Raw genomic sequence first — 14,870 nt, 5'->3', positions numbered from 1 at the left:
TTTTGTATCTATATTGATATTGATTATATTGAGCTCCATAATTTGTTTGCAAAATTATTCCACCCCCCCCCCCCCCCCTTCTTTTAAAGTAACTGTTTGTTTTGCTCTTTTTGGGTTTTATTCACCGCAAATTTTTGGACAGAAGGTATCAAAAAGGAGAGGCTTGAATGTTTGTCCCCTCAAAGCACCGAAAATCATGTACCCTTATTGTGCTTCTGACTCATGTAAGGTTTGTTTGTGTGGGGGGGGGGTGATTAAGAATTAATGTTTAAGTATGCAATGGGTGAAATAATGGCTCAATTCTTATGTAAAAAAAATTGTAAAAATTGTAAATCTATAATGGTCAAGAGTAAAGAAATTAAAAACTTGTCTCTCACCTGTTCGGCATCTTACATTCATAATTGTGATAATTGATGTTTTAAGCCTTATTTGTACACATGTGTAACATTAAAGCCCAATTTCAGTTAGGGAGGGGCACACCGTCATTCATTTGGGGCATGGCAATAATTTCTCAAATCTCCTTCACATCAATTTTATTTAAAAACAAAACTCGATGTTCAATTTCAGATAAATAATGGTAAATAGTATAATTATCTTGTAAGTCAAGAATAACCCCTGTTGAAAAGCTAAAATGTGTGCGGATGGCTTGAACCTCGAGAAACCGGTTTCCTGAACCTACTTTGCGCAAACTCTAGTTCTAGTAGTGTAGTTTCATTATCAATACTATACTCCGGACTGGAGAGTTGAAGAGTACCTAGTTTACACCAGACCTGGAGAAGATAAACAGTGCCTTATTTAATACCACTGGAGTGCCTTGATACTTGTTAAATATGTGTTTTGATATTGGTGTAGTTGTCTGCGGACCTAATGAAGCTCTCGTCATCTCTGGAATGTTTCAGGTATAATAATTAAATCATACATAGTTCATATAGTCATGTTAATTTTACCCAATCTAGATAAAATGTCACTTTTTTGTTTTTATGTCAATACATAAATATTTTCTTACTGCTGAATTGACATAATATTGTTTAAAAATGTTAGTATGACCTGCTAATATTAACCTTGACAGTGTAAACCTTGTTTGTCAGTTTAAACCTTGTCTGTCAGTATCAACCTTGTCTGTAAGTGTAAACCTTGTCTGTCAGTATCAACCTTGGGTGTTGATAACAAACTTGTTTGTCAGTATCAACCTTGGTTGTTGATATCAACCTTGTTTGTTGATATCAAACTTGTCTGTCAGTATCAACTTTGTTTGTCAGTGTAAATCTTGTCGGTCATTATCAACCTTGTCTGTCGAAATCAACCTTGTCGTTAGTATCAACCTTGTGTGCTATAATATCAACCTTGTCTGTTAATATTAACCTTGTCTGTCAGTATCAACCTAGTCTGTCAATACCAACCTTTGTTTGTCGATATCAACCTTGTCGACCTGTCTATCAGTGTCAACCTTGTCCGTCTTATCAACCTTGTCCTTCAATATCAACATTGTCTGTCAATATCAACATTGTCTTCATTTCTGGCGGTGTCAACCTTGTCCGTCTGTATCAACTTTGTCTGTCAGTGTAAACCTTGTCTGGCATTGTAAACCTTGTCTCTCAGTATAAACCTTGTCTCTCAGAATAAACCTTGCCTGTCAGTATAAACCTTGTCTGTCAGTATCAACCTTGTCTGTCGTAAGTCAACCTTGTCTGTCATTCTGAGTTAGTTTTTATTATTTTTAGACTTGTTTTACACTTCAGGTCGTGTTACTGTTTGTATTTTCGTATCATACTGTAAAACTGGTGTTTTATATAATTTTTAGTTAGTGTTTTTGTCATTTTTATGCTTCAGTGACAATTTGGAGGAGTCGTGTTTTTCAACGTGAGCGTTTCTCGGTGCTACGACATTCAAGTACAATATGCATCAGTTTATCAGTTTAAACTTGTGTTTAATGTCAAGGGTGTGTTCGGTTTTAAGTATTTTTTGATTGATTTGCATTTGAAAGTTAAATATTGTAGACCATTTGTTGAAAGAATATCTACACATTACTGATTTTTAGTCTAGATTTGCTGAAATTCCAAACATGCAAGTTCTGACACTCGTGAGTCGGAACTAAAAAATTATTTTTATTTATCTGTTGCTAATCCAGAGATATTGATTATTCCGGTTCTGCACAAAGAGAACATTAAAATCATCTTTGTTGTTTTAATGGATATTTTTTCACCAGACTTTTTCATTTGTTTTTAAGCGCATTCACTAATTTTTGTTGCGTCTAACTTTAGATTCGAAACTACGGGATTAGACTCAAGGTTAAGATAATAAATCGCGGCCTCATCAATAATACCAGAAGGATTAAATTGTAAATCGTTGATGACCCTAATTTACGTGAACAATATCTTAAAGATAATTTTGTTTAGGGAAATAAACCCTCTTACATTACTGGTGGACGAGCTATAGTTTGTCCTTGTATACAGGTAACTTTATTAAACGACGGTTTGTCTTTTCATGGTAATAATGATAATTAATGAAAACACTAACCCATTGTACGCTTCCAGAACTAGGGGATCTTAAAGGGAGTGCTCTTTAAGACTGCACTCTCAGCTCAACTACCATATCTAGCCGGTCGCACCCTTTAATCACGCCTTTCTTGACATAACTAATCGAACATCCTTTATTAACCCTTTAACAACCAACTAAAATTTATTTTGTCATTTTTCCATTTATTTGCAAGCTTTCATCGTTGAATCAAATAGTAGCGCTTTTGAATACTGCATGCTCCAATGGTTTTAATAAAAGAAATCCCCTTTTTAATTCCGCAGATAAATTAGTTTTAAAATCTGTAATTCACAAAAATGTTTTTGATACAGGTTTTATTATTTTCTTACAGCCTAATGATTGTTTCCTTTTAATTAATCCTTAATTCAGATTTCTGAGAATAAATAAATTCATGTAAAATTAAATCTACTCTGCGGAATTTAAAATTAACGCATTCATTCTCAAGCCATAGCGCTTTGCAGGCCCTCGTGATGTAATTTTCTTTAAGAAATTCAATATAAATAATATCGTTTTGCACTGTACAAAGAGTACAAAGCTAGGATGACTCTGAATACAAAATTGTTTAGACTGTCAAAGGATAACTGAATACAATATTGTTTAGACTGTTCAAAGGATAACTCTGAATACAATTTTGTTTAGACTATACAAAGGATAACTCTGAATACAATATTATTTGACTGTACAAAGGATAACTTTGAATACAATATTGTTTAGACTGTACAAAGGATAACTCTAAATACAATATTGTTTAGACTGTACAAAGGATAACTCTGAATACAATATTGTTTAGACTGACAAAGGATAACTCTGAATACAATATTGTTTAGACTGTACAAAGGATAACTCTGAATACAATATTGTTTAGACTGACAAAGGATAACTCTGAATACAATATTGTTTAGACTGTACAAAGGATAACTCTGAATACAATATTTTTTAGACTGTACAAAGGATAACTCTGAATACAATGACCCTATCTATCCTGACGGAGAGAGTATACACTAGTCTAGGAGTACCAATCAGTGTCATTGGAACTGCTCAGGTAGGAAAAAAAGATGTTTTAGGTTTGAAGAATTTTATGTTGAACTTAAACTTTGATCCCTACCTCATGAGTTCATCGTGTCCTCTAAAGGGGATGTCGTTGCAATTGCAAAAACTCTCCTTTTAGATAGTGCCATGTCCAATTCACAACGGTGTCATAAAGACATGTATCTGATCAATAATGTGAGAGATATCTTTGTTTTTCTAGATTGAGAAGTGTCCAATTCTGACAATTTTCTTCACTGATTTGCAGGACTGTAATAGAGAAACAAAAATTAAATACAATCAATAGTTCTAAATTATAATTTTGTTCAGGTTAAAATTAATGGATCTAGCAGTGATATGTTGGAGTCAGCAGCTGAACAGTTTGGAGGAAAAACAGAAATAGAAATTAAAGAAATTTGTTTGGTGAGTTACAGAACAGTCGGGATTCCAAATTTTATTTAAACTGAAAATTATCATAAAGAAGTTTTCTGTCAAAATCTTCTTGTTTAATACAAAAAAGAGGGGGCGCTGTTATAAATTGTTAATTGACACATTTTGAAATCTACTACTTAGGTTTAAAAACTATCCAAAAAAAATAAAATTTGTAATTATAAAAAAAAAATTACTAATCACTAAATTATCACTAAATAATCAGAAATTTAGGTTTTTCTTCAGGAAAAAAGATTCCTTTAAGTTTAGCTATGTTTCTTAACTTAAAACCAGTTTTCTTCGTTAATAAATAAATAAGTATAAATAGTTGTAATATTTTTTCTTGATTTTTCTGGAAAATATTTGTTTCTACGTTTTTAATGTTTACATACCCTCCGTAAATTGTAAATTGATGTCTATTATTCACTTTATGAGTAATCATTACTTGGCATATCAGTATATTATTACTAGGCTTTCAGGTGTGAACATTTCCTCTGTGTACTGTATACATTGTAAAACAAAAACAAAGAAAATTCGCGGATTTAAAAAAAAGAACCGTGGATTTTCAAAATTTAACGAAAATCGAATTTTAATAGAGGCTCATTTTTGAAAATCTGATCATCCATAAACCTTCCCTGGAGTCATGTGAGGTCCCACACAAAATTTGGGCCCAATCGGTTCAGCAGTTTTGACGTTTATTGGATACAAACAAAAAGACCTTTTATGAACATAATCAGCATCAAATTTGTATTTTTATCTCGCATTGCAGGCCACCCTGGAGGGTCATCAAAGAGCTATCATGGGAAATATGTCAGTTGAAGAAATTTACAGAGATAGGAAAACTTTCTCAGAAAAGGTAACAAACCTAAAATCTTGGAAGGGTTAAAAAAAGGAAAGATTTGTGTCAAATATTTTCGGAATAATACAGGGTTACCTTCAAAGGATCTGACGACTGTACGAACTTTATACTGTCATTTCTTTCTTTATACTGTCTGTTTTCTTATATTCATGATTCCCTGGAACTATAAATTCTTTCTTTATACTGTCTGTTTTCTGATATTCATGATTCCCTGCATCTATAAATTCTTTCTTTATACTGTCTGTTTTCTTATATTCTTGATTCCCTGCAACTATAAATTCTTTCTTTATACTGTCTGTTTTCTCATATTCATGATTCCATGCATCTATAAATTCTTTCTTTATACTCTCTGTTTTCTTATATTCATGATTCCCTGCATCTATAAATTCTTTCTTTATACTGTCTGTTTTCTTATATTCATGATTCCCTGGAACTATAAATTCTTTCTTTATACTGTCTGTTTTCTTATATTCTTGATTCCCTGCAACTAAAAATTCTTTCTTTATACTGTCTGTTTTCTCATATTCATGATTCCCTGCATCTATAAATTCTTTCTTTATATTGTCTGTTTTCGTATATTCTTGATTCCCTGCAACTATAAATTCTTTCTTTATACTCTCTGTTTTCTCATATTCATGATTCCCTGCATCTATAAATTCTTTCTTTATACTGTCTGTTTTCTTATATTCATGATTCCCTTGCAACTATAAATTCTTTCTTTATACTGTCTGTTTTCTCATATTCATGATTTCCTACTACTATAAATTCTTTCTTTATACTGTCTGTTTTCTGATATTCATGATTCCCTGCAACTAAAAATTTGTTTCTTTGACAAATCATTAAGTAAGTCATTTAAATACCACAGTTTAGGCAGCAGGCTTTATTTAAACTTGGGATCGTCATATTTGAGAAGTTTTAGGTCGTCTTTACAGTCTCATCCGTTGTAGGTAACCCTGTATTTTATGTAAATTTGTAAAATATGAATTAAGCTAGATATCCTAAAAATCATAAATTCTGTTGATTCAAATATTAATGATAAGTTCGTTTTCTGTTCTTATCTATATTTAATTAAGAACTATTCAGCTTATCTCTGTATTGACTCTAACAATTACTATTTCAATGTAAATTTAATCAATTTGTTGAGATTTAATAAATTCTGGTTTCTAATATATGGCGCTATGACGTCTATGCTTTTACTTTTGTAATTTTTCAAGATTTTTGAGATTTTACGTAGAGTGGGTCGACTTTAACAGGAAAATATAGTTTAAATCGTAATTTACGACCAAGTGCGGGTAAATGGCGGGAGTAATTCAGGGCAACGCTGGGTTCCCAAGCTAGTACGTTCATTTAAAAATTCAAAGACCAGGTTTTGAAGAAATCTATGAACTTCTGATGTGTCCAGGTCTTCGAGGTTGCTTCTCAGGACCTGTATAATATGGGAATAATGGTGATCTCCTATACCTTGAAGGACGTCAAGGACGATGTTGGATATTTGGCTAGTCTGGGTCAGGCTAGAACTGCACAGGTCAAGAGGGACGCTCTTATAGGTTAGTTTTCCAGACAACAGTCACGCTGAGACTTTAGATAACTTTGACTTTTCGCCTTTTCTCTTTAATACTTTTTGTCGATGAATGCGTTTTAATGAAAATTGAAAGTTTAAAGGTTGTTGGAATAAAGACCAAAACGTGATTGTATCTACGCTAGTTAGTCCATGGTACAAGATATACAAAGCATAACTGTCTCGGATGCCCAAGATTGAACTTTATCCAATACAGATCGTAGATGGGCAATATGCTTAGGGCATTATCTCATAAGGGAGATGACGAGTTGAGTTTTCTTTTATTTAATTTACAATTTGATGCCCTGTTTTCCTCCAAATGATGGTATGTTTATATGCTTTTATACCAAAACTTTTAAATTCTAGATAAGAAAATTTTGAATGAAATGAATTACTTGAACCCGTCAGAGACTAGCTTAACTCAGCGCTTTCATTTAAAAGTTCCCAGTTTCGGATTTAAGAAGTCCAGCCAGTTTGAAATTGGCATAAAATCTTGCCGATCCAAGATGCCCATTATACCCCTAGTCAAGGAGGATACACAAGGAACTCATCTTTGTTTACATTAATAGTGAATGTTGTTTCTATGATCAGGATATAAACAAAACTACGGATGAGCCTCATTGATTTTGTTTCAATTCGCCCCTGAAACTGTTATATAGGAGGGTATTTAATGCATCTTCTCTGTCCCTAATTTTTACGATGTCTACCTTGTATAGGTGAGGCTGAGGCTAGAAAGGATTCAACTATAGCTGAGGCTAGAGCTGAAGAGCAGAGGATGGAGGCTAAACTGAAGAACGATACAGAGATTGCTCGTGCCAAGAGAGATTATGAACTCAAGAAAGCTGTTTATGACACAGAGGTAGAATGTTAATTCAAATAGAATTTTTTATAATTTCATCATACAGTACACTTAAAAAATCATTTAAAAATAAACTATTCAAAGTGAAAAATCTGCCTAGTTAATTTTAAATTCCTTAAGTCATTTTACAGACAAGACATAGATAGGCAAAGAAGAATTTTCATAAAAATAAATTAAATTATTTCATGTTTCCAAAATTATCCTACTTGATTTATTATACAGTGAATCCCAGATATATGCATATTGAATACGTAGCAAGAGTTTTTTGTGATGTCGTATTACATGATCAAATGTCGTGGAAAAATGAGTTTAATATTAATATATCAATTGCATTCATATTTCATATTTAATTTACCTTGAATTAATTATAAAAGAAGTTCTTATGACGGTCTATGCATTCATATATCTGGTATTCATTGTAATTGATATTTTTACGATATTTTATAGACAGGACATAGATAAAGAAGATTTGTCATAAAAATAAATTAAATTATTTCATTTTTCCAAAGTAATCCTACTTGACTTATTATAATTTTTATTTTTACGATGTACGATGAAAGATTTATTGTCTATAAATTGTCCTTTCTGCATTTAAAAATGTCCTATTTACGATTTTTTAATCCAAAAAAATTCTTTTTTTTTACTTTTAATGATATTAAATCAAGAAATGGCAGATTTTGATTGTATTAGTGTTTGCTCTGATATAGGTAAACACAGCGAAGGCTGAGGCTGAGATGGCGTATAGTCTGCAGGCAGCCAAGGTCCAGTGCAGGATTAAGGAAGAGGAGATGCAGGTCAAGGTAGTCGAGAGACAACAGAATATTGCTATTCAGGAGCAAGAGATTCTCAGGTTACTTACGCTTTTAATAAACTAGCTGGAGTACCCGGCGTTGCCCAGGTTTAAAGGAAGTGACCGGCAATGTATGGTAGTTGAACTGAGACTGTAGTATTGTGGAGAAATTTTTTAGGAATCATTTGAGACCTATGAGACGTTTTTACGGTGCACATTCGTTGAGCAAGAGCGCAAATTCAATCTTTAAAATCCTCATAAATTGTTCATTTTTGAGGAATGATTTTGAGAATTGGTTTTTAAAATATTATTCAATAACGATGACGAAAAATGTAGTAAAAATTCTACAGTGAACTAATCAGTTGTTAAGGAACAGGTTGAGAAAATAAAAATTAACTATATCATCTAAATTAAGTAATTTTATTTAGTTATTGGTTTCTGTAATGTCTCATTGTTTACAATCATTTTCTGTAGATTTCCTGGAACTTTTATTGAAAAGACGACATTTGAAGAATTTAAAGATATCTACGAACAAATTCATTAAGAATAAGAAATTCAATATAATGATGAAAAAAAATAATTGATTCTAATTTTGATTTATTGAGAAATATGTTCTTAAGCATCTAATTAGTTTACTGTAGAATTTTTTTACATTTGTCGTCTTTTTTTTAATAACTAGGCTTCTATTTCAACTTTTAATTGTGGCTTTATCTCTGAACATCTTCTCTTTGTACAGTATAAAACAAAAACAAAAACAAATTGTGCATTTCAAAATATTTTTTCGCGCATTTTGAAAATTTTACGAAAAAAACTTTAAATTAAAATTTTGATCATTCATAAACCTTCCCTGGGGTCACGTGAGGTTCCACACAAAATCTGGACCCGATCGGTTTAGCCGTTTTATAACGTTTATTGGATACAAACAAACAGACAAACGAACAAAAAGACACCCAGACAAGCTAAATTTATATATATATTTATAAAAAGTCGATTCTCAAAATGTTAACACTAAAATGGATGAGTTTGAACGCCGACTATGCGCTCAAGCTCAGTAATTATACATCATTGAAACGTTTTATATGTCTCAAATTAATCCTAAAAATGTTCTCCGTAATACTACATTCTCAGTTCAACTAACATACATTGCCGGTCACTCGAAAAAAAATCATTGAATTTGGTTAAGTTGTGTCGGCGGCCATTTTGGACAAAGTAATATGAGAGAAGAACTTTATTATTTAGATAATTAACATAAACAACAAACGTGCAACAGAAATGTTTTATAAAGTTAAAACTTTTAGGGCGCCCATCTTCTATTTTAATTGTGACAATCTTCTATTTCAACTTTTAATTGTAGCTTTATCTGTGAGCATATTCTCTTTGTACAGTAAAAAAACAAAAACAAAACAAAAATTTGCGGATTTCATAATATTTTTTCTCGCATTTTCAAAATTTAATGTCGGATGAAATGAATGAAGTAGTTTAACTATGTATGGCAACTCAAACTATCCCTTGAGCGCACTCTTTGCAACACTGGAGAAATATTTAGACAATCTATACTTATTCTACCACCTCTGCTATTCATTGAATTTGACTTAGAGGATGATTTTCAGTAGAAAATCAGATACAAAATATAGAATCCATCACGAAGTCTAGCCAGAACTCAGGAAATGAGAGAAAATAAAAATTAAATTTTTGTTCAGGAAAGAGAAAGAGTTGGACAGCAAAGTAAGAAAACCCGCCGAGGCGGAGAAATATCGTCTGGAGAGGATCGCCGAGGCGGATAAACAGAAAATTGTTCTGGAGGCGGAGGCGGAAGCCGAGGCGAAAGCACTTAAGGTGAATGTTAGAATACTGGCTGGCTGTAACCATAAACCAGTGGAAGGACTGTTGGCTTTAGAGACAATTCATAATAAAAGAAAAAGAGGAGACTACTAAAATAGTATTTATCAACTTGAAACTCATATACAGGTTTACCCACAAAGGAAGATACTTCAGAGACGACTGTACGGAATTTTTACTGCATGTCTCTTTATTTTCACGATTCCCTGCAACTGTAAACTTGTTTCTATCTTTTTCAAATCCTGTAATAAGTCATTTAAAGAGTATATTAAAGGGTTAATCAAGGGATAATTAAAGGGATAACCTTTGGATCGTAATATCTTAAGCGTTTTCGTCTTCACAGTCTCAACCTTTGCAAACCCTTTAATTTACAATAGTTACTGAATTTTAGTAAAAGGGGGAAACTGAAGTGTTGGTTTTGTCAATATAGCGAGGTTTCTAAAATAATTCATTTAGCCGATGATCAGTTGACATTTATTCGGGTTTATCTGAATTTAAAGGGACAAAATTGAAATCGGCAAAAAATGCTTGTCCTTGGTTTCCATTTTATTTGATCTCAAAATTACAAGAAAGCCAAATATTTCGAAGCATATTTTTCGTGTACTAAACCTAAACAACCTCCATAACAGGTCCAACACAAAAATTAAATCAATTACTTTCACCCAACATTCTGACTAACTTAAGAAGATTATGTTTTAGCTTCAAAAGATTGAAACATTAAGTTTATTGTAAGTAAAAGACTATCTGTTTATTTATATATTTGTAGGGAGAAGCTGAGGCGTATGCTATTGAAGTGAAAGCTAAGGCGGAGGCGGAGCAGATGGCAAAGAAGGCGGATGCCTGGAAGGAGTACAAAGAAGCTGCTCTTGTAGATATGATGTTGCAGGTATTAAATTTCGACGGAGATATTGATAATATTTTGTAGTATAATAGTATAATGCATAAACAAACAATTAATTGTGTTGTTTTGTATTATTATCTCTTATTTCTGTTTACTTAACTAGAGTTCTATATCTAAATTGATCTATTCGCTGCAGAGCAATTTCATGATTTCCCCACTGTATCATATATCGTTACTAAATGTTAAATTGACTTTAATTTCCAGTAATTCACTCATCTTTTAACATTTTACGCCACTTCGCAAAAATGTATCTAATATCAACGACGTTCGACGCTTCTTAGATAAGAAGTAAAGCATTGAAAAAGTTAAATAATTTGTCCAAGTTGATAATTCGTCTAGTTTAAGAATTAAGATTATGTAACCTTTTTATATAAAACAAATTTTTATGATAAAAAGTGATTATTTTTCAATTAAAGATAATCTTTCAATCCTAAAATGTTCTCTACTTATTTGTTAAATTAAAATCTTTATTATTTGTTCAGATGATGCCAAAGATTGCTGCTGAAGTGAGCGGACCTATATCTCAGACGAACAAGATAACAATGGTCTCCAACGGAGATGGTCCTGTCGGAGCAAGCAGAATTACACAAGAGGTTAGGATTAGGAACGAGCTTGAGAGATATGAAGTGTTGATTATCCACAAACAAAAATTAAAGCCTAAAAATTATTTTCTACTCTTCTTTAAGAAACAAGAGAATCTCCAAAAGCAATGACTCAATTTCTTTTGTATTTCTTGGAACTTTTTTTTTCGGTAACAAACCAGTAAACTGCAAAATATTCATAAAATAACATCATGGTACACAATGTCCTGATAAATGGCTAGGATAGGTTTTTTTGTCATGGAAAATGTGCAAGGGTATATTCTCTTGAAAACTTCAACCCAACCTTAGAATTAATTTTACCCTTTTTCCAATATGTTAAATAAACAAGTTTTGGTGGAAAAGAAATAAATAAAAATAATGTAAGAAACGTTTTTTGAAAATTCATCCTTCAACAAAACGTCCTCTAACTTCTATAGTTTTCAGTGTAATTCTAAACCTTAAAAAATATTTTAAAAATATATCGTTATTTATTTCAGGTTCTAGATATCATGGGTTCACTTCCTGATACAGTGGAAAAGATGACCGGAGTCAATATTACGGAGAAGCTGGCCAGAACCGGTTAGTCGCGCCGCGCCGCGTAATTATATAAAATCAGCTACTGCTTGGTAGAACCGGCTATTTACGCCGCGCCGCGTGAATATAAAAAAAATGGAAACAGTTTAAGAAAAGTTTCACAGTACTATCATAAGATGATCTGAAAATGACCATGCGACAGATTTACATTTAGAACAAAAAAAGACAAGATTTAATCATACTTTTAATTTAGTTAATCGCCGATAATGTTGGCGGACCTTCAAACCGCCTGTAGTATTGATGGCCCTTCAACCCCCCTGTAATATTGGCGATCCTTTAATTGACTAAAATGCAGCCTTTAAAATCCAATTCAATATTGGCGGTATTACTTTTGCTAAACTGGTTAATTTACAAAACGACTACAGTAATATAAACCTTTCAAATCAACTTTACGACATTAGCGGGCATTCGTCCTCGTTTGAAATTTGAAACAAAAATATTTTTGGCTCCAGCAGTTCTTTATGATGGGGTAAAGATGGAAAACCTGAGTATCTTCTTACAGGTTTAGAAATACAGGTTTTAAATACTCCAAAATCAACAAGATACAGTTTAGTACAAAAGCAAACTGTTTTCTTCTCAATATTTATGTACTGTGTGCTATGTACATTGTACTCTTAATGTTTATATTTATGTTTAAAGTACTTCTTTTATGACCCTCACTAACAAATGTTTATGTTTGGGAACAAATGATATTTCTGCTCTTATACTTTTTTGGATTGATGAATGTTCAAACACCAAACCTGAATTTAACTTTTTATTTCGAGATTTATTCTTAATAGATGACGGAACTAATGATAAATTTGGCGCACAAGCTATAGAGGAAACGGACCTAAGTGTTTTCTTGACCTACGAATTTGTTAGACCTTAGAAATTAAGTTGAGTTTAGAGAGAGTTATGTTGGGATGGCATTTTTTTAAGCCCTAAATATGCTCTGGCCTTAGATCAGAAACTTCTTAGGTCGGTTTCCATAGCATTTATAATTTGATATGTAGTGTAACACAATTTGCTTGAACGAATCTAATGTGTGATATTGTTAAATTGGTATATATTTCAAGCCTAACGAAACTTACCTTTGTCAAATATTAGTATGAGTGCCTTGAATGAAACACATAACTGGTTAAACTGAAACTAACTTTTACTCGTAATCTTTTTCACGCAAAAAAAAACCTTATCTGAATAATTTTTATTTTTATTATTTTCTCTTTACTGTAGTTCCTTGCAACCAATTCATGTAAAACTACACTGAAGCTAGTTCAATAGTTAATAATTAAACTTTTTTGGCAAACTGAGTTTTTTCTTAAACTTTCCCCTATTGTTAATCTTTGAAAACTTTCTTCTCTAATATTTCCTCTTGAAATACAATTTTAGATTTTATTGGATTGTATGCACGGTTTTTTTATAGTAATCTATAAATTTACATCTTACAAATGGAAAAATGTAATGGATCAGTGTTCAATGTAAACAATACAATATAGTAATGTACAATATTAAAGGCTAATCAAAAAATAAAAATATTTCCTTCATAATATGTGATTATTATGTGTGTGTAATGTGTATACTGTAAGTGAAGAGAGCTGCATTGATTTAAAATTTCCCATATAAATGCGCGTCTTTGGTGCGTTTTTGCAATATATCTTCTTTTATAATTTGGCTCAGTTAATTGAAAGCAAATATTTTCCAAATTGTTTATTCTAATCCAATACAATGTGAGTTGTCCCTTTCAGAAAATAAATGCAAAAATAATACCCAAATCCTATCCGATAAAGATGCAAATACGAACACGTTTTTTGTTCGTCTTCCCATTTTTCATTGTAGGATTTAGATAATGCACAGTTTACTAAAAGCAAACGAACATAATGAAGTTTCAAAATCCTGAGGCAGAATTTAAAGAATTTGAGCCGCGGCTCAAATATGGTTGGTTCCACCTAAAATTGATCCATTGCTTCAAGATTTTAGCCGGCGCTCAATAGAAACCGGTTTTGGCGGATTTAAGACGCGGCTTAAATTCATTAAATTCGGACACTGGAAGTTTTATTAAAATTAATAAAAACTATCTAAAACGATGACCAACTCTACATATTTTATAGAATTTTGAGGAAGAAAAACAGTTCTTGAGAAATGTGACAATCAGGGGAGGTTGATATTTCATAAGAAACTAAAAGAAGGAAAGCTATATATTACAATTATTTTTTCAATAACTGGACACGCACATCCGGCAGATATTTTTACTTTCAATTATTATTTTATTTTTAATAAATATATTCACAAAAATTATTTTATTCCACGGCAAACAAAGAAGGAGACAGTCAAATTTATGCGGTATTACCGCTAACACTCGACTGCTTAGCTTCTCAAGCCTTTATTTGATGTTTGAGTATGGGAAAAGTAAATTTATCCGTAACATATTAAATATTCAAAATAATTTGGTCCCGCTCAATAGCTCTCCAATGATAACTAACATATAAGATTTCAATCATAACTCTTATTTTTGAGCTATTAAGAAGAACAAAAATGTTTTAATTTCTAATATGTAAAACCGGAGAAATCAAGTAGATTCTAGTGAAATAATTGCAATTTTATGTTATTTATTTTTATTTTCTTTTTACACTTTTTTATTTAATCTTGGAGAACATGTAAACTAATGTGAGAAAATTTCGTTTTCCTTGTTATATTTGACACTTGTGACGTCATGTATAGGTTGTCAATTTCTCTGTTGCCACCTATTGTACTTGATAATTTATTTGGGAGAAATGTCCTTTTTATGAAAACTAGTGGAGCTACTAAGTCACAGATAGTAATGTCGCATAAAAAGTACCTTCTCTTCCTGTGAAGTTAGCAGTGTGAAAATATTAAAATCAATTGATTTGTTATAATGTAATTCTCATATGTTTAGTATTTT

The 14,870-nt window shown here is 31.8% G+C and overlaps 1 protein-coding gene across 2 annotated transcripts; it reads left to right on the top strand.

Moving 5' to 3' along the window:
* Nucleotides 1-78: 78 nt before the first annotated feature.
* Nucleotides 79-14,081, top strand: LOC111708540 (flotillin-1). Of its 2 annotated transcripts, none has more exons than XM_023481946.1 (13): nucleotides 79-899; nucleotides 2,397-2,453; nucleotides 3,476-3,577; nucleotides 3,892-3,984; nucleotides 4,760-4,846; nucleotides 6,252-6,396; nucleotides 7,124-7,266; nucleotides 7,974-8,116; nucleotides 9,757-9,892; nucleotides 10,662-10,781; nucleotides 11,279-11,389; nucleotides 11,875-11,956; nucleotides 12,165-13,137. In XM_023481946.1, exons 1-13 carry the CDS (start codon nucleotides 831-833, stop codon nucleotides 12,176-12,178), a joined length of 1,302 nt encoding a protein of 433 aa, XP_023337714.1. In that variant the 5' UTR covers nucleotides 79-830; the 3' UTR covers nucleotides 12,179-13,137. The 2 variants fall into 2 exon arrangements, with proteins under 2 accessions (XP_023337714.1, XP_023337715.1); XM_023481947.1 differs by lacking the exon at nucleotides 12,165-13,137 and adding an exon at nucleotides 14,059-14,081 and having other exon boundaries at nucleotides 283-899.
* The last annotated feature ends 789 nt before the right edge of the window (nucleotides 14,082-14,870 follow it).

Source organism: Eurytemora carolleeae, unplaced genomic scaffold, assembly GCF_000591075.1.
Source record: "Eurytemora carolleeae unplaced genomic scaffold, Eaff_2.0 scaffold746, whole genome shotgun sequence".
Classification (NCBI taxonomy): Eukaryota; Metazoa; Arthropoda; class Copepoda; order Calanoida; family Temoridae; genus Eurytemora; species Eurytemora carolleeae.
The sequence above is the reverse complement of the archived record's forward strand: the minus strand, read 5'-3'. Positions and strand labels throughout refer to the sequence as shown.